Source organism: Geotrypetes seraphini, chromosome 12 (assembly GCF_902459505.1).
Source record: "Geotrypetes seraphini chromosome 12, aGeoSer1.1, whole genome shotgun sequence".
NCBI classification, from domain to species: Eukaryota; Metazoa; Chordata; class Amphibia; order Gymnophiona; family Dermophiidae; genus Geotrypetes; species Geotrypetes seraphini.
The window spans coordinates 92,409,067-92,429,707 of record NC_047095.1 but is presented as its reverse complement, the minus strand read 5'-3'; the positions used below and the strand labels follow the sequence as shown (position 1 = coordinate 92,429,707).

The window sequence follows — 20,641 nt, the reverse complement described above, 5'->3', positions numbered from 1 at the left end:
CACTGCTTACTCCTTGGTAAGTTGTCTACACTTAGATTCCGTGAATCTGTCCTCACATAGTTTGCCTCCTACCTCTCCCAGGGTCCTCATCTTCTGCTATCCTACTAGCCAATTTCTGCTCCCACATTCCCAACCTCAGCTCAGTCCAAACAATACCTAAGAGCTCCATTGCATCGCCCTCGGACACCATGACGTCAAGGATCTACATAGAGGCCTGCATCGTCATCAAAGGAGCACAGTTCATCATCTCATTCTCGACACTCCTCTCAATGTTCATCACGACACGTGGATTATCATCTCAGCACTCGCCTGAGCGCTCATCTCATCAATCTCCTCAATGCTCTCCTTGACATTGATCTTGTTCTACAAGGCCTGAAGTCGAGGCTTATGACTTAGACTTGTCTAAATGCTCTTCTACCAATATATACAAAGTTATCAGCAAATGAGTCTTATGGAATACCTTTGGACCCATCTCCTTCACTGCCTTGTCGTAGGTCACCACCAGAAAGCCTGTCTTTTACAAAATTTATTCGACAGATGGGTCAAGCATTCCCAATAAACATGGAGTCTGAGGCAGAGCCTCGAGCAGAACTTATGGATACTCTCGACTACAAGGAGTGGCCCAGAGACTGCATTAAGATTCCTCTTCACTACCTCATGAAGGAGGCTTTATTTAAGGATGGGAATCTCCACTTTCCATCCCAGTGGCTCCACGTAAGTTGGACACTCTTTATTGAATCTAATTTTGTTCAGGATTTGTCAGACCACAACTGCAACATCAGTCTTTGGTCGTAGTGTCTGCCTTAAAGAGAGTAAACAGTTCCAGAACATCTGCCAGCACTTCCCCTGGGAGAGAAGGCAGAACTCTGGATAAATTTGGTAGCAGAATGTTCCAAGGCTCTATGCTGGCGAACAGTATCTTAAACTACAACTTTTATATGATGTTCTAAATGCAGTCTCTTATCCAAAAGATGTCCTTATATGATCAGCACCGAGTAATACACACTCAGGTAACTCTTATATTTAATGAGTATTGGGAGTTCAGATTCCACCAATTCAAACGAACTGGAATGGAGTGGTGCTCTTCATAATTCCCTTTTATAATTTTTGTTTCTAGTTTATAACTTAATTTTCTTTATAACTTATGTAGTTTAAAATTTAACTTATCTTTTTAGTCCTACATATTTTATAAAGAAAATTAAGTTATAAACTAGAAATAAAAATTATAATAGGGAATTATGAAGAGCACCACTCCATTCCAGTTCGTTTGAATTGGTGGAATCTGAACTCCCAATACTCATTAAATATAAGAGTTACCTGAGTGTGTATTACTGGGTGTTTTTCACTATATTGGTGTGTGAACAAAGTTAGGTTGATGGCTTATATGATCAGAACATCTACCTTTTCAACATCTGATGCATGATCTTCTAGAAACTAAAAGTATATGGTTTGCTCTACATTTGATGCATTTGATATTGCAGCTCGAACAGCTGCAGTCTCCATTGACATGCGGAGACAAACATGGCTAAGAATCTCAGATTTAGACTCTAATGTTCAGGACTGTCTCTCAAACATACCCTGTACAGTGGATGATTTATTTGTAGATTGTATAGAGGAGGCCAAAGAAAAAAATTAAACCTCACACTGATTGCATGACAAACTTATCCTCCTCAAAATCTCATCAGCCTCAGCAGCCAAGGAGATAATCAAATACCTCCAAGTGCTCCATTTATTATTCAAGGCATCAATACTGCCAGCCTTCTGTGTCCCCTTGACCAACCACTCAAAGACACCCCAGACAACAGAGGTAGCAGAAAACTTCTGCACCAGCTCAGGCCAAACAGCAACAGTCTTTTTGATTTTCTTTTAGAGAGCATGGTCAGTGTTACTCAACCTTCATATCAGACTCTATCCACAGGAGGACAACTCACCATTACCATCAGAGATGGTCCTTAATAACATCGGATCATTAGATCTTTCAAGTGGTGAATTGGGGCTATGCCCTTAGTTTACACAGAAACTCTGAACCATCCCCCAAAACAGTCTCTTTACAACTCCCAGCGGAAGACACTCCTTTGCCTGGAGCTCTCAGCCCCCCTCCAGTTACATTCCATAGAACAAGTTCCTTTGCAGAAGAACGGCGAGGATGCTACACAAAGTATTTCCTCATATCATTTAAATCTGGAGGTCTCAGTCCAATTCTGGATCTCCATGCTTTCAACAAATATTTGGTGAAGGAGAGGTTTTGTATGGTCTCTCTGGGAACCTTATTACCACTATTACAGAAGAACGACTGGCTATGCTCTCTCAACCTCAAGGAAGCATACATCCATATTTCTATCCTGCCTGCTCACAGGAAACACCTCTGATTTCAAGTAGGAACACTAAGATATGGAAGAGATCAGACCTAAAATTCTATCTTACCCAATATCAGCTATATAGAAAAAATGTGGGTAACATGATGTTTGTGGAAGACTTTATGTGCCATAACTTTAAGAATTTCTTGGAAGTGCTAAAAAAAATAGCTACTGCTTTAACCTTTTCCTATCATAATAAATTTTACGTTACGCTGGTTCCAATCGTAATTATTTTAGCAAAGTTTTGTATTATTCACCGTTATCATTTACGCCTATTGTAAACATAATGTAAATAAGTCATAAGTCTGTAAATTCAAATATTTTGTGTTCCTGGCTATTTATTAGTCCATACAGACCATCCACTGTCTATGTCATTTTTGGAATGTCCCGTTATCCGGGACACACGATAGGAAAAGGTTAATTCTGTTTCACACAAATTCTAGCAGGGTTTATCAAAAGATCATTTTATATCAATTAAATAGAGTTTCCATCTAAAATATCTGTATAAATTTCTCACTTGGGATTGGAGGTGAGCATATATTGGATGATCAGATCATAGGACTTCCTATGATCTATATAGCATTCCAGGTCTGCATCCTGAATTTGATATTGTAATCATTTATGCTCTAACCCTCCTTCCCACCATTTAAATTGATTATCCGTATGTGCTAAAATTGTTTGTGTTGTATATACAGAACCCCTTTTTTTGGTTTCATTCAATAAATATATCAAACAACCATGATGTTGTTTAAAAATTCCTTTAGGAAAGAAGGCAACACTTATCTTGGATGTAACTAGCCACGACCAATGCTGGTATGTTGGATACAAACTCCCAACGCCTGTTGGTGAGGGCGTTTCAATACTGCACGGATCTTCTTTGGGGGATTTGTTAAGAGCTGCTGCCTCTCCCTATAAATTGATCAAATGCAAAAAAATGCTTGTCTGGGAACTTCAATGATGCGACCAACGGTCTTCAAATCTTGATAGCATTGGTGGTGGCTGGTTCCACCCAAGATAAGTGTTGCCTTCTTTCCTAAAGGAATTTTTAAACAGCATCATGGTTGTTTGATATATTTCATGGAGCCCTCCCAGTACATGTAACTCCATTTGCCCATCTACAAATCACTTTCAACCCATTTGTCTCAAGCTACCGGACTACTATCCCAACGGCTGGAAGTAACCTCACATCTCCAAGAGTCCTTACATTGGTGGCTGACCAATCATTCCAGGGGCCCACTATTCAAAGTGCCACCACATCAAAAGATATTGATGACAGATGCCTCCATGCTCCGATGGGGATCCCACCTTGATAGTCTCCATACCCAAGGACTCATGGAGTCCTCCCAAAAGAGCTCTCCATAGCAGTCTTCTCGAGCAAGCAATCCACAATGTTCTGTACACATTCTAGGATCATCTTCTCAAGTAGTATTCATCCACACAGACAACCAAGTAGCCATGTACTAAGTGAACAGGCAGGGTGAACAAACAGGGTCTCACCGCTTCTGCTAAGAAGTAATCCAGATCTGGTCCTGAGCAATTCCTTACAACATTTTCCTGAAAGCAGTTTATCTAGCAATGAAACAAAATATCTTAGCAGACAAGTTGAGCAGACTTCTACAGCCGTACAAGTGGTCACTCAACTCTGACACGTTACATTGGATATTTGTGAATTGGGGAACCCCAGCAGTAGATCTCTTTACTTCCCCTTACAATCACAAATTTTTACTCTTCTGTTCCAGACTTTACACTCCCAATCATCTGGAGTTGGATGCCAATTCTCCTTGAGTGGCGAGACAATTTCCTTTTTGCTTTCCCTCTGTTTACATGGGAAAACTTTACTCAGACTTTGCCAAGAACAAGCCACCATGATTCTCACAGGATCTCAGTGACCACATCAACCATGGTTCCCTCTCCTACAGCTCAGCATAAGGGAACCCATCACACTTCAAATCTTTCCAACCTTGCTAACATAGAATGAAAGCTCTCTCCTCCATCCTAATCTATGTTCATTAGCTCTCACATCATGATATCTCTCTCCCAACCACTGAATGCTTTTGTAATATCTGCACCAGTGTCAACCATCATTAAAGCCTCTAGAAAACCTTCCACGCAGTGCTGCTATCATTTAAAATGGATTCATTTCACAATCTGGTGTAACAATAACACACTAGATCCAAATAACTGTCCTCTTCCATTGGCCCTAGATTATCGTCTACACCTCTCTGACTCTGGACTAAAAACGACTTCATTCAGAGTTCATCTAAGTGCTATTACCATGTTTCCCTCGAAAATAAGATAGTGTCATATTAATTTTGGGCCCAAAAAATGCACTAGAGTTTATTTTCGGGGTAGGTCTTATTTTTTTCATTTACATGATCATCCCTTTCTCTCCTTTACCCCAATTCTTCCTCTTTCCTTTCTCTCTCCCACGTGTGCAGTATCTTTCCTCCCCTCTCACCCATCCCCTTGTGCCTTCCCTTTGCAGCATCTTTTTATCCCTCCCTCCCCTCTCGTGTACGGCTTCTATCCCTCCCTTCTGTACAGCATCTTTCTATCCCTCCCATCCCATCCCTCGTGCAGCAGAATGCTTGCACAGCTTCTATCCCTCCTTTCCGTGCAGAACACTTGAGTAGCCCCCCGCAGCCGAACCCCCGCTGTCTCTTTCATCTCTCCCATCCAAACCCCGCCGACCGCGAGACTTACCTCCCTTCAAAGAGCATCATCGGCAGCACTCTAAACAGATTGCTTCGTGGCCTTCTCCCACTGGGGCCTTCTATGCGCCATGTTAACTGATGACATCAGTGATGCGGCAGAGGGAATAACCCAGCAGGAGAAGGCCAAGAAGCAGCCTGTTTAGAGTGCTGCAGACGCTGCTCTTTGTAGGTCTCAGGGTCAGCGGGGTTCAGACGGGAGGGAGAGATATAAAGATGGGAGGATTCAGCTGCGCAATGGGGGCAGGGGGAAGTGCTGCTGCCGATGAATCCAGGGACATTCGGTTTAGGCTTCCAGGGGTAGGGCTTATATTAAGACCTACCTTGAAAATCATGCTAGGGCTTATTTTCAGGGTAGGTCTTATTTTCGGGGAAACATGGTAGTGCTTTCATACTCAATTAAATAAAAAAACCATTGTGTGTATGTCCTTTGGTTACCAGATTCATGAAAGGCCTTTTCCATACTAGATCTTCAATCAAGTCTCCTTTGGTGACTTGGTACCTTAATGTTGTAATTTCCACTCTGAAGAAACCTCCATTTGAACTACTCTCAATTTCATCCCTCAAGCATCTCACATCTGCATGCAGAGTCAATGAACTTAAAGCACTTTGTTTCATATACACCTTATACAACATTCCACCACAATAAGGTGGTTTTTCACATTCATCCCAAGTTCCTTCCGAAGATCATCTTGGAGTTTCATCTAACCAGTCCATAGTTTTCTTGGCCTTTTTTCCAAAACCACTTTCTCACCCTGGTGAAGCTGTGCTCCACACATTTGACTGTAAACATGCACTAACCTCACAGATCTTCCACTCAGCTGTTCTGTCTCTCAATCCAAACAGATTTGATGCTCCTGTCATGAAGAGAACCATCTTCACATGATTGGCGGACTGTATCTCTTTTTGCAGTGCTTAGGCTGGGCTGACACTTCAAGGCTGTGTCACTTCACAAAGTTTGAGCAATGGTGACTTCAGTAGCTCATCTATGTTCCACTTTCATTGAGGACATCTGTAAAGCAGCCACTTGGTCCTCAATTCATACATTCGTATCCCACTATTGTTTGGAGAATCATTCCAGATGGGATAGTCAGTTTGGCCAATCATTTCTACAAAATTTATTTTCCATTTAGATGCCAGCTTCCCTCCAACCCTTTTTGAGTTCACCAGGCTCATGGTAGTTGTCAATAACCCTCTTCTCAGAGGCATGATCCTGGCAGCTAGGGACTCCCATATGTGAGAATATGCTGCCTGCTTGACCTCGGATAAAGCATAGTTTATTCACTTGTAGCAGGTATTATCCAAGGACAGCAGGCAGATATTCTCAACAACCCTCTCTTCTCTTCTTAGCTTCTTAATTTTATTACTGAACTGAAGTCAGCTCACCAGACCTTCAGTTCAGTAATAAAGACTTTTGAAATGATATTACACTTTTGCACTGTCCATGCAGGTCTCCATAAATGGTGTCACCCACATGTGAGAATAGCTGCCTGCAGTCTTTGGATAACAGCTGCTTCAGGCAAGTAACTATGCTTTTCCAGCATCATATTGGGTTAGAAAGAATAAAAAGGAATAGTCTTCTGTATTTTACATTATAATGGGGGGTGATGTCATAGAAAACCTTTAGTGAATGATGCATTGATAGTGCAAAAACATGCTTAACTGTTTCTTTGGTATTCATAAATTCAGATTTTCTTACTCAAGCACATTGGAACCATAATGTTTAATGCAGTGCTTCACAACCTAATCCCTGGGGAGCACCTAACCATTCGGGTTTTCAGGATAGCCACAATAAATATGCATGAGAGAGATTTACATGCACAGCCTTCTTGGTATGCAAAACTGTTATGTATTTTTTGGGGGGGTTATTCTGAAAACTTGACTGGGTTGAGAAGCTTTGGTCTAAGAAATGTATTTTTTAACTGGAATTCCTGTTTTTCAATTTAGTTTTATCATGCAAATTTGTTTCCATATTAATTTCTTGGTGATATGAGGATCTACATGAATGGTCTGCTGCCTTAATGCATCAGTGTATGTATTGCTGTCATTTGATGAACTACAGCTCTTCTAGGTCAGGAGAGCAGGGTTTCTTTAATGCCCTAGTCTTTTGTTCTTTGTGGGTTGGCTTCACCATTGATGATATACAAATGGCGATCTTGCATCAGTATTGACATCTACACTGATGGGGCACCAAGAGTACTAAAAAGTTTACTGCATTAGGTGCTCACTACTGTCAACTTCCTTCATGATATTCTACCTGAAGCTGTGTCCGTATATGTTTCTATGATAAATGCTGACACAATAAGAATGCTGTCGGGTTTTCTGTTGTGGGTTTTTTTGTTGTTTTTTTTAAATTTGATTTATTCAAGTGCAAAACATTTTTTAATCCAAACTTCTGCAACTCTACTTTTTTAAAACAAGGCACAACCTTAATAACCTTCAGTGCTGGAGGATATTTTTGTTTAAAATTCCAAGTTCTCTGTTGAATCAGTCAAGCACAAAGCCCTCCTTGTCTAATATTTTATGGATGTTTTCTCTATCTCGCAAATCACTATGGAGCTCATTTTCAAAGTACTTAGACTTACAAAGCTCCATAGATTACTGTGGTGCTCATTTTCAAAAAAGAAAAATATCCAAACAGTGGCATAAAGAGGCAGATGAATGTTTTTCTCACCAAACTCTTCCAATTCGCTATTTTCGAAACCTGTTTTCTAGATGGATTTCTATGGTGCTTGTCCTCAGTGAGTGTAAATCTCAAGAGGCTGTGCTAGAGGTATGGTATGGATGGGACTAGGGCAGGCTTTTGAAATAGACATTTTTCTGCCATAATCAAACATTGAAGAATACATCGAGGGAACAATTTGGACATCAGGGTCTAGACCTGTTTTAACAATGAATAAGTGCCAAAAAACTGGCCCTCAACTGGCCAAATGATCACTGGAGGGATAAAAGCATGACTTCCTCCACATATTCCCAAGTGTTTATGCTTCTTCAAAATTTGATTGATCAGCAAATCATGGCAGGACCAAATCTTAGCCTATATCCTTCTCTATATACTACTCTTGCAGGGGTCTCCAAAGTCCCTCCTTGAGAGCCGAATCCAGTCGGGTTTTCAGGATTTCCCTAATGAATATGCATGAGATCTATGTGCATGCACTGCTTTCAATGCATATTCATTGGGGAAATCCTGAAAACCCGACTGGATTCGGACTTTGGAGACCCCTGTACTCTTGAGTGACATATGTGAGCTCTAAAACCTACCCAAATCCCACTGTACCTACATATAGAATAGCACTGAGCACTGATTTTTTTTTTTTTTTTTCCCCTGGCACCATTTGCTGAATCCAGCCCTAAAAGGGCAATTCTATAATGGAGTCAGTACATATATATATGCATATATATGTACTGACACTGATGCATGCATATGTACATAAACTCTCAATTATTAGGAGGAACTGGAGTACAAGAAAACATACAAGCAAATACAAACTGGAGTTTGTTTTTGCTTATATGTATATGTACATACACATGTGATGTCCATATTCTGCCTAGGCATACCATTACAGTGCTTAACTTACCTAGCATGTAAATGCAAGGGGGCATATATAGAGACAAAACATGGGCAGGCCTCAATTTACTGTAAGTTACAAGGACAGCTTCTGTATTTAAACCCTCGCACTGAGCCCAGGTCTATGGCTGGGTTACAACCTAATATTTTATAACAAAATCATATAGGCTCCTACTGTGCTGCCCTGGGGTGCTTAAATGGAGGCATTCAGTTATAGAATTGCCTCCTAAGTTCAGATCCCATGCAGGAACTCCCAGCATAATAGATGCACTTTACTTCCCTAAGAAAATGAGAAATATCCACATAAACTGAATGTTAACCTCCCTGTATGAAACTCCTATCACAAGTGATGACCTCAACTTTAACCTTGAACTTTTCTTCTTAGAAGAATGCCTTTTCAGGTATTAAAGTACTTGCATGCTATATGGCAGTCTTCCAATGTGAGGAGAAGGAACAATATATCTTAATGCATATAGATAATTTGAAGTACCAAGAAGATACCGTATATACTCAAATATAAACTGAGATTTTGGGGCCAAACAAATGGCCCAAAAATGGTGGTCGTGGTTTATAGTCGGGTCAGTTCCTACCTGACCCCTCCTGTTGCAGGCTTCCCCTTAGTCTGTCATAAGCCCTGGTGGTCCAGTGGTAGAGACATATGTCTGTTCATTGAATTTTGCAGGCAGCTTTAACCTCATCTCGGCTTCAAAATGACCAAACATCAGTGTTCTGTTTGAGTGGAGACTAGTAACCAGTTCAACAAACAGATGTAATTTTACTGTTCCCATAGGCTATATTCTCTGAACAGCAAAGTTTAAGATGAGATGATCTACTATGTGTAATGAGGTTTGCAATAGCAAAATCCTGTTCCAGGTTTTGCTGTTTCATTTGATTTACTGAAGCATTGTCATTTATGTTTTTCTTCTGCTATTACTTTTTAATTTTGATTGCAAGGATGTAGTAACTGAGTAAAAATAGGTGTAATTATTACTATGGTAAAAGTAACACATTATTTTCCATACTTCTTTACTAGTAAAAGTGACAAAATTTTTATTTAAGCTCAGTAACTAGTTACATTTACTTACGAGTTGCAACACGACACACTGCATAATATACTACCAGACTAAGATGACTGGAATGTTCGGCTTTTTGTTTGTTTCTATAGGTATGACCCTAAAGAGAACAAGTGGACCCGAGTGGCTTCCATGAGTACCAGGCGCTTAGGTGTGGCAGTTGCTGTCCTAGGGGGTTTTCTGTATGCTGTTGGAGGGTCTGATGGAACATCCCCTCTCAATACAGGTAGGTCATTTTCTGACATCTTTGTACCATTATCTTTCAAAAAGGTATCTGGGAAAACACAAGGAACAAAATGGTTTTAACCTACACTTACGCTGTGCTTGACTGGTCAAATTTAGAGCTCTCTTGATAACCTGCAGCATGAAATATGAGCAGAACAGGAAATGTTTGCTGTCATCTGGATATGAGTTCTACCATTTGGTATTGAAAAGTAGCATGCAGCAAAAAAAGCACCAAGGGCCACCCAATATATGGACAATCATAGCAGCTTTATTGTTGGACCAGACAGGCCATGTTTTGGTGAATCAATGTCTACCTCGGGGGGGGGGGGGGGGTGTCTATCTATAATAATAAAACCCTAGAGCGCGCATGCGCTCTTGAAACTTTATGAGTCCTGGCGCCATGAGGTGTGCCTCCATGCCGAATTTGATTTTTAAACATGGAGGCAGGCCAGAACACGGAGCAACTCCCCTCTCGCCGTCACTCATCACCAGAGTGCCACCTTACTGCTGCCGCTGATTCGGAGGGGGGGGGGGGCACAGGCGCACGTGCCAGCATCTTCCCTCTTGCCTGCTCACCCGCCCGCCACGGCTCCTCTCTCGAATGAGCCGGGGACTATGGGCGGGCGGCCCGCAGACAGGAGGTTGCCGAAACGCACCAAGCTTCCCCGGGGTGGGGGGAGCAAGCGACGGCGAGGAGGGAGTCGGAGCAGGCCTCAGAGGCTGTCGGTGCCTACAGGCCGCGGCGGCTTCAGGCGGATGTCGGTGGAGGGCAGAGTTGTCGGTGTTGGCTTCAGGCGGATGTCGGTGGAGGTAAGGGTTGCTGCTGGACATGGGAAGAGGTGCTGATGGATGGGGGGGGGGGCAAAAAAAGGAAGGGAGGCCTACTGCTGGACAGGGGGAACAGAAAAGAGGTACTGCTGGACAGGGGAAGAGGTGCTGATGGACCGGGGGGGGGAGGGGAAGGAAGGGAGGCCTACTGCTGGACAGGGGGAGTAGAAAAGAGGTGCTGATGGACAGGGGCAGCAGAAAAAGGAAAGGAGGCCTACTGCTGGACAAGGGGAGCAGGAAAGAGGTGCTGCTGGACAGGGGGGAGTTAAAACAAAGGGAGAAGGGCTGCTGCTGGATAAGGGGAGCAGTGAAGGGGTGGTGGTGGACACAGGGGAAGAAAAAGGAAGGGAGAATGGACAGGGGGAGCAGGCAAGGGGTGGTGGTGGAAAGCCGAGGAAAAAGAAAGAAAGAAATACACAAATAGGCTAAGGAGAGAGAAAGAAAGAAAGAAATACAGACACACACACACATATTCTAGCACCCGTTAATGTAACGGGCTTGAAGACTAGTATAAAAATAATGCATATATACAAAATATTAGATGTATCCTGATGTAAATAAATAGAACAATCTTTACACAAAAGATAAAAACTGATTGAATAAATAAAAAATAAAACATACTATGTCACATGTAAGATAATAATAAAACATTCCGTATTACTTATAAAATAAGAAAGCCAAGGGGCATAACTGAAGAGCATAAGATAAACCCTAAAAGGTGTAAATCTATAAGATCAAAATGAACCCATGAAATAAATGAACCCATGAATGATACAAAAAGTGATAAATGATACAAAAGGTGATAAAATAGAAGAACAGTGAACTAGATATCTGGCTTATAATAATCCTAAGAGTGTGAGGAACTCTTGAAGTGAAAAAAAGAAGTAATGCTAAGATGTGCTAATGCTGAAAGAATCTTTTCTTATGACCGTACATACAGTTTAAAATGCAAAATCGTACCGAGAAAAATGATGGAACTTAACAATAAGCAATCACTTGAATATTTGATGAAACACCTGCTGACAGAATGAATGTATATATTATTGAATAAAAATGCCATGAATACTAACAGGTTGTAACTAAAATAAACTGGATCTCCGAAAAATGATGACAACCAAAACTATGCTATTGTAACATATGGTGTAATTTGCCAGTGGTCCCAAAAGTATAACCGTGAATATCTTCAAACTGTGACCAGAATTCATAATACCGCCAAATGGTGGTAAAAAACAAAAAGCAATAATACGGTATATAAATTTCATTAGAATGTGAATATGTGAAACATTTGAATGTGCCAGTAATACCAAAGGTGAAAGCATGAATGGAAGACCGACAAGAACAAAAACACCATGGAGAGGATGATGTTCAAGATGCAGGCTTTTATTTAAAAATACAATCCAATAATCCACATGAAGAAACATCTAGGACCCAGAGCATTGGGGAATATGGACCCAACATGGTCCATGTTTTGACAAAGCTATCTTCTTCAGGGGTCTCTGGAGGTCCTGTTACTCGTGGATCAGAGGCTAAAAACAATCCTAGGTGAAACTCTGCATGGATGAGAAATCCTCAAGAGTGGGAGAAAAAAAAATGGTGATGGAAGACCAACACTAAATAAACAATAAATTAGGAAGTTTGAGATCAGTCTTTAAAAAAATATATATTAATAGCAAAGCTATATAACTTACCAATCGTCCCCAAAATTAGACACACAGAACTAGAATGACACCATTAGTGTTTCTGCAGCGAAATGACTCCAAAAAGTGATAACGAGCACATGCTCAAAACTGAAAATCATGGTCATGGGAAGCATCAACAGTAGCATATAAGGGTTGAAAAGTCAATGGCAAAAAAACAATGCAGTGAGATTTAGGGCCTGATTCTGGAAATGGAGCCCTGCCCACAGTAGCTGCCTGCAAAACAGGCACCTATTGTATGTCAGTCACCGGTAGGCGCTGCGTCCAGAATTGTGCCTATTTTTAGTACAGACGCTTTAAACGTAGTGTTTTACAGGCCTACATTTAAGGCATCCTGCTTAGAAGTGCTTCTGATCTGCTCTGCAGTTTTCTTATTTTGGGGTATTTTTCTGAGTGTTTGTTTAGAGGCTCAGTGCCCAGAGGTTCCCACTTGTTAGGACCTCTACATGGGAGAAGACACAGACCCACATGATAGAAGTCTGCTACTAGCAGGATCAGTCCTTGGGGACACCTATCTAGCCATTCTGCTGTTATATTTTTTGAACCCTGTGTAGCAGCTTCTATCCCTGATTTACTCAGGAGCTTGCATGAAGGATGTTTGGCACCTTCCCGGCTCAGCCAGAACTAACAGTGGGCCAGCTATGTGGTCACCCCCCTATCTTTGCAGCATGGTTTTCCAGGGGTTGAGGCTCAGCTCAACCACAGTCCGAGTGGCAGCCGGAAGACCAAGTTCATCCAGCAAATCTATGAGGTAGAGATCTTTTCCATTTGTTCCAGCTGAAATCTTATGCGGAGGCAGGCAGGCACTGCATGGCACAGTGAGTAAGACTATTTATAGCCTATGGAGAAAATCAAGGGGGGGGGGGGTTTTCTCCAAATGCTAATTTTGAAGATTTCTGCAGCTAGAGCCGAGGTCCCCCATCTCAAACCCTTTTCCCTGTTTTATTGACTTTCAGGGAAGTCTCCATGGGCCATGTTTGGCGCAATTTTCCTGGCAGTGGCCATCTTAGATTTTAAACGGTCTCTTTTTCTGAAGCCTCCATCTACCTTAAAATCCATCAGTTCTGCTTAAAATCGACAGGGATAGACTCCTCAGGCCTTCTTACCCCTATATCATTCCAAGTTTACGCTGAATGGCTGGACAGGGAGTATCTATGTCCTACATGCAACGGAACATGCAGGAAGGGGCGAGACCCTTGGACTCAGCCTCCTCCAAGTCCTCCAGGGCTGGGGATCCACAGGAGGTGCACTTCCTGGGAAGGAGGCAGAGCTGAAAACATGATTGACCATTAGACACATTGCGCTAGAAACAGATTTGTCTGTATTCTTATGAATAAATTTTCTTTTTGCATTTTCAGTATCATTAATAGAAACTTCAGTACAGGTCCAAGATCCTTTATCTGAAAACTGAAAAGCTCCAAAAACCGAAATTTGATGCAACCAAATTAGTCAATTTCTCCGACGTGACATAGGCTGAAACCAACACAGGTGCCTGTGTTCCTCCTGTTCTCTTTTCAATTCAGGTTGGAGGGCTGGAATATGGCACAGAGAGATGCAGATTTTACTCAGAGTAACCCAAACAAAAATTGCAGACAATGTACACGATGCAGGCAAGAATTTATTGTACCAAAGTTAAAATGCAGTAATAAAAAACCTTTTTACCAACCAAGATATCAAAAAGAATTACATAAATGTGAAAAGATATATGGACACCAAAAGGCTAGAAGCTTAATATGAACACAGAACACTTTATTAAACTAGTTTTGACACACACCGGGTGAATTCAGTGAGGAGTGCTACTACGCTGATATTTTTCAGAGTAGTGTTCTGAGAGATCCCCTGTGTTCACATTATTTTGCTTAGTTCCTTGCATTCAAAGTCAGCATTTGGCAAGATAGCTTGTGTGTTTAAGAGTTTAATTGATCACTTGCCACATAGCCATTGATTGGTAGACTACACCACCTTAGTCAGCAGATTAACCATTCCTCCCTGTGTCTCCCCACACTAGCATCCTATTTGTCTTGTCTGTTTAGATTATAAGCTCTTTTTGAGTAGGGACTGTCTCCTTTGTGACTCTGTACAGTGTTGCGTACATCTAATAGCGCTGAGAAATAATTTATAATAGTAGTAGTAGTAGTAGTAGTAGTAGCAGCAGTGAGAAACAAAAAGGTCAGAGGGCTGGAATATGGCACATAGAGATACAGATGCCACTCAGAAAGATAAGTTGTTAAAGTTTTACAATGAGAGTGATGACCAGAAATTAATGAAAACCAGGAAAACATTGCATAGGGGAAAAAATGAACATTTAGATTGTATGCTGATTGAATGGGTTTGGCAAAGAAGGTATGAACACTTTCAATGACTGGTTTGATGGTAATGAAGCAAGCCCAAAAATACCATCAAAAATTGAACTTGGCCAAACCACCAGAGAATAGTTAAACTCTGGAACGCGTTAAGAACATAAGAATTGCCACTACTGGGTCAGACCTATGATCCATTGTGCCCAACAGTCCGCTCACACGGTGGCCCTCTGGTCAAAGACCAGCGCCCTAACTGAGACTAGCTCTAACTGTGTAAGTTCTGGTTCAGCAGGAACTTGTCTAACTTTGTCTTGAATCTCTGGAGGGTGTTTTCCCCAATGACAGACTCCGGAAGAGCGTTCCAGTTTTCTACCACTCTCTTGGTGAAGAAGAACTTCCTTATGTTCGTACGGAATCTATCCCCTTTCAATTTTAGAGGGTACCCTCTCGTTCTCCCTACCTTGGAGAGGTGGAACAACCTACCCTTATCTACTAAGTCTATTCCCTTCAGTACCTTGAATATTTCAATCATGTCCCCTCTCAATCTCCTGTTTGAGGGAGAAGAGGCCCAGTTTCTCTAATCTTTCGCTGTATGGCAACTCCTCCAGCCCTTTAACCATCTTAATCGCTCTTCTCTGAACCCTTTCAAGTAGTACTGTGTCCTTCTTCATGTACGGCGACCAATGCTGGACGCAGTATTCCAGGTGAGGACGCATATGGCATGATTACCCTCTCAGATCTGTTCATGATCTCCTCCTTTATCATTCCTAGCTTTCTGTTCGCCCTTTTTGCTGCTACCTGTATTCGTGCATGAGATTTTTGTTACCTACATGCATCACTTTATACTTATCCACGTTGAACCTCATGTGCCATGTTGATGCCCATTCCTTGAGCCTGATTATGTCATGTTGCAGATCTTCACAATCCCCCTGCGTCTTCACTACTCTGAATAACTTCGTATCGTTCGCAAATTTAATCACCTCACTCGTACCAATGTCCAGATCGTTTATAAAGATGTTGTGAAGAGCATGGGTCCAAGCACTGAGCCCTGTGGCACCCCACTGGTGACACTCTTCCAGTCTGAGTATTGTCCATTTACCCCCCACTCGCTGTTTCCTATGCTCCAGCCAGTTTTTAATTCACGTGAGTATTTCACCCTTGATCCCATGGCTCGCAATTTTCCGAAGTAGTCGTTCATGAGCAACCTTGTCAAATGCCTTCTGAAAATCAAGATATACAATGTCTACTGGGTCACCCTTGTCTATCTGTCTGTTTACTCCCTCAAAGAAGTGCAGCAAGTTCGTCAGACATGATCTGCCTTTGCTAAAACTGTGCTGACTGGTCCTCATCAGACCGTGTCCGTCAAGGTGATCAATGATGCTGTCCTTTATCAGTGACTCTACCATCTTTCCTGGTTCCGAAGTCAGACTCACTAGTCTGTAGTTTCCTGGATCTCCCCTCAAACCTTTCTTGAAGATCGGCGTAACATTTGCCACTTTTCAGTCTTCCGGAATCTTTCCCGATTCGATCGACAGATTGGCTATTAGTTGAAGCAGTTCAGCTATAGTCCCTTTCAGCTCCTTGATGACCCTTGGATGGATGCCATCTGGTCCCGGGGATTTATCGCTCTTAAGCCTATCAATCTTCCTGCATACCTCTTCTAGATTGACTGTTAACCCTGTCAGTTTCCCGTTTTCATTCCCAGCATATAGCCTGATGGGTTCCGGTATGCTGTGTAAATCTTCTTCAGTAAATACAGACTCAAAAAATGTGTTCAATTTGTCGACGATTGCTTTGTCCTTCTTTAGCGCTCCCTTTATTCCATGGTCATCCAGCAGTCCCACCGCTTCCTTCGCAGGTCGTTTCCCCTTAATATATCGAAAGAATGGCTTGAAGTTTTTCGCCTCCTTGGCTATTTTTTCCTCGTAATCCCTTTTGGCCCCTTTTACCGCCTTATGTCACCTGCGTTGATGTTGTTTGTGCTTGTTCCAGTTTTCACCGTTTTTTACCTTTTCCATTCTTTGAACGAAGTTTTCTTGTCTCTGATCGCTTCCTTCACCTCTACAGTGAGCCACGCCGGTTCTTTGTTCTTTTTCCTCTTGGATCCCTTGTTGATATGCGGTATATATAGATTTTGCACCTCATTGACTGTGTCCTTAAAAAGGGACCAAGTTTGCTCTAGCGTTTTTACAGTGCTTATCCTCTTCTTAATCATCTTCCCCACCATGAGTCTCATCCCTTCGTAATTCCCTTTTCGGAAGTTCCTTTATTCCATGGCCATCCAGCGGTCCCACCGCTTCCTTCGCGGGTCGTTTCCCCTTAATATATCGTGGCTGCCGTTTTGGACTGATGTTTCTCCCCTGCATCCAGATTTAAGCGGATCATATTGTGATCGCTGTGTCCCAGCATCCCTTCTACTTCTACATTTTGTGTCGGACCTCATAGGCCATTATTTAGAATTAAGTCCAGAATTGCATTTCCTCTAGTATTTTCTTTGACAAGTTGTTCCAGGAAGCAATCACCTACAGCATCCAAGAACTTGGTCTCCCTAACACAGCCGGAAGTGCCTAGATTCCAGTCTATTCCCGGATAGTTGAAGTTTCCCATGATAACTGCGTTGCCTCCCTTGCAGTTGCGTTTAATCTCGTCCATCATTTTTCCGTAAATTTCTTCGAACTCCCCTGGGGGTCAGTAGTAGATGCCGATCTTCGTTTCCAGGCCATTTGTTACCGAAATTTTGACCCATAGAGACTCTAGTTTATCCATCAGTTGTGGCGTGTTCTCTCCAGTAGATTCAATTCCCTCTGACGTATAGCAATGCCCCCACTCTGTCTCTGCGGTATAGTTTATATCCCAGTAGCACAGTGTCCCAGACATTTTCCTCAGTCCACCATGTTTCTATGATGTCAGTGTTATCTTTTTGTGCCATATCTTCTAATTCACCCATCTTATTCCTAAAGCTCCTTGCGTTCGTGTACATACACTTGAGTTTGCGGCCTGTTCCTTTCTTGCATTTCCTTCCCTCTTATATCCTTTTCGATCTGTCTTGCCTGTGATCCGGTGAGTCTTTCCCTCTGTCTTCTTGTATGGTATCCTCCGGATATACCGGTTCCTGAACCATCGACTCTCTCTCTTGGTCGACTGTCGACTTTCCCCTTCTTCCTAGTTTAAAAACTTCTCAACTTCTCTCTTGATGTTGCTTGCAAATAGCCTCGTTTTGTCTCTGCTGAGGTGGAGTCCATCCTTCCTGTATAGCTTGCTCTTCCCCCAGAACGCCGCGTACAGAGGATGTGGTAAGAGCAGATAGCATAGTTAGTTTTAAGAAAGGTTTAGATAATTTCCTGGAGGAAAAGTCCATAGTCTGTTATTGAGACAGACATGGGGGAAGACCCTGCTTGCCCTGGATTGGTAACATGAAATTTCGCTACTCTTTGGGTTTTTGCCAGGTACTAGTGACTTGGATTGTCCACCGTGAAGATGGGCTATTAGGCTAGATGGGCCACTGGTCTAGATGAGCCACGTGTTTCGGATCAGCAGTCTAGGCATGGCCAGGTGCAATGAAGCTACTAAGTAGTAGATTTAAAACCAAACCAGAGAAAATATTTCTTCACTCAACAGGCAATGGTCTTATCGAGGTTTGACTACTACAATGCCCTGTATCTTGGAGTGATTAAGACAAGGTACAAAATGCTGCAGCCAGATTGATTACAGGAGCATCAAAATATGCTCACATTACACCTTGTCTTCGACAACTGCATTGGCTGCCATTGGCATTTAGAGTACAATATAAGATTGTGATGATCTGTCATCAATTTTTGTATGGTATGATTCCATAGTATTTCAAGAGTAAGACGACCATTTATCAGCCCAAAAAATTGTTGCGCTCAAAATTCTGCTCTGTTAATAGCCAATGTTATTCCGAAGTATGTAGAAACTAGTGCAAATGACCTTTAGTTGTGCTGGGGTAAAGTTATGGAATTTGCTGGTAGGGCAATTAAGGAAATGTGCTGACAGAGGAACTTTCAGAAAACTCCTCAAAACACAATTGTTCGTTAATGCTTTTCTATAGGTTCTGACTTGTCCTGATCGAAGATTAACTGTGAATTTAAATTCTGATGTTTTGTCTCTCATTTGTACAATTTTTAAGTATTATGTACGTGGACATATTGAAAACTGCCTAGGAATTAGACTGTATAGAAATTTTTAAAAATAAATAAACCCTTGGAATTTGTTGCTAGAGAATGTGGTAAATTATTAAATAAATCCCATTGCTAAATCAATAGTATATCACATTCCTTATTAAACACAGAACCTCGGTAGTGACTTGTTTTACATGAAGTATATCACTCCATGATTTATGTCATCATCAGTCTTACTCAAATCATTACTTTTTACTCTTTAAAAGTTTTTGACTATTCAAATAATTATTAATTCACTTAGCTTTAGATTGTCAAATCAATAAGGTCCAATTGCCAGTAATGACCAAATTTTGTATACTAATCCAAATTTTACCAAAACCCAACCTTATACTTAAATACTAACAGAAATTCGCCATGCTCTCAATTCATATGGTATGTTTAAAAATGGTGCCCATCCCTAAAGAACATCCACTTTTCAAAACATCAAATGCATATCCCCAACCAATCAGAGATCAGCTATACTGAAGAAGCCCAATCCACTTCAACACCTGCTGACAGGCCAAATAGTACGTAATATGTGTATCCACCATTGCTCCTTAAAATTCAGTAGTCTATCTAAGTCCCTCCTTTCCAGCCAGCTCAACTTTTATCAATCACAGTCCATTGAATATCAGCAATAATATGATGTTTTTCCCGTCAGTGTTGTACTAGTGGGGCTGAAAAGCACTCATGTAAAATGTGGGATTTATGTTCAGTAAACTTCAATTTAACCTGTTGTGATATGTGACCTAAGTACACTAAAGTGTAAGGACTTATTATCATGTATACTACGTTCTTGGCAAGACAAGTAGTATCAGCTCGCAAGCAAATCCTACGATTCTCCCTAGAATGTCACTCGATAAGCCCTCAATAATGAGAGCACGCCACTGACAGTGACCACACCTACAATAACCTAACAATAGTAAATAGTAAAGGATTAGTGTAATCTGTTTATAAGATATCTGACCAATGGGATGGCCCCTATGATAAGCTATTAATGGGAGGTCTGAAAAACATGCATGTAATGATAATATCGGCCAATGTTTAAACAAGTTAGTCACCCACTTGCTCATTGTGTCATATGGTAGGACAACTACTAACCGTTCCTCCTCCACAGCTTGTTTGTATTGTAATAGGAGATCCTGCTGAGCATATTTATCTCTCAAACATGCTTTCCTAACAACTGCTCTGGGATAACCCGACTCTAAAAACTATTGTGTCAATTTAATGGCTTGAGCCTCAAAATACTCCAATGTTGAAAAAATGCATTGAATTTGTAAGAATTGACTAATTGGGAAACAAGTCTTTAGACGATAGGGATGGAAAGAATTAAAATGTAATAAGGTGTTACATGCCACTTCCTTCTGATACTGAAGAAATTAAATAATCTCCCTGATGTTGAATACACACATCCATAAGTTCATCTGCTGACACCTAAATGTAGTGAATAGTAAATGTGTATCTACCAAATTTAACCAATTCAAAAATTTAAATATTTGCTGCTCACCACCCTCCCATCAAAATCATCCAAAAATCAGACCCAAAGTTTTATAAATTTGAATCAATCTGATGCATAAACATGATCCTCTTCAAAAAGGACTACATAAAAGGGCAAATTCTATAAACGGTGTCCCGATTTTAGACAGCTGTAGGCATCCTACCACTGTCTAACCAGCAAATTGGGACGCATGGTTTTAGAAAAAA

At 41.4% G+C, this 20,641-nt stretch overlaps 1 protein-coding gene across 4 annotated transcripts in view; it reads left to right on the top strand.

Moving 5' to 3' along the window:
- The window catches only part of KLHL20 (kelch like family member 20), a 162,469-nt gene that overhangs the window by 119,806 nt on the left and 22,022 nt on the right, over positions 1 to 20,641 (top strand). For all 4 annotated transcript variants that reach the window (XM_033915423.1, XM_033915421.1, XM_033915424.1 and 1 more), the window contains one exon: positions 9,802 to 9,935. In XM_033915423.1, coding sequence (XP_033771314.1) covers positions 9,802 to 9,935 — 134 coding nt within the window. The remainder of the gene's footprint in view (positions 1 to 9,801; positions 9,936 to 20,641) is intronic.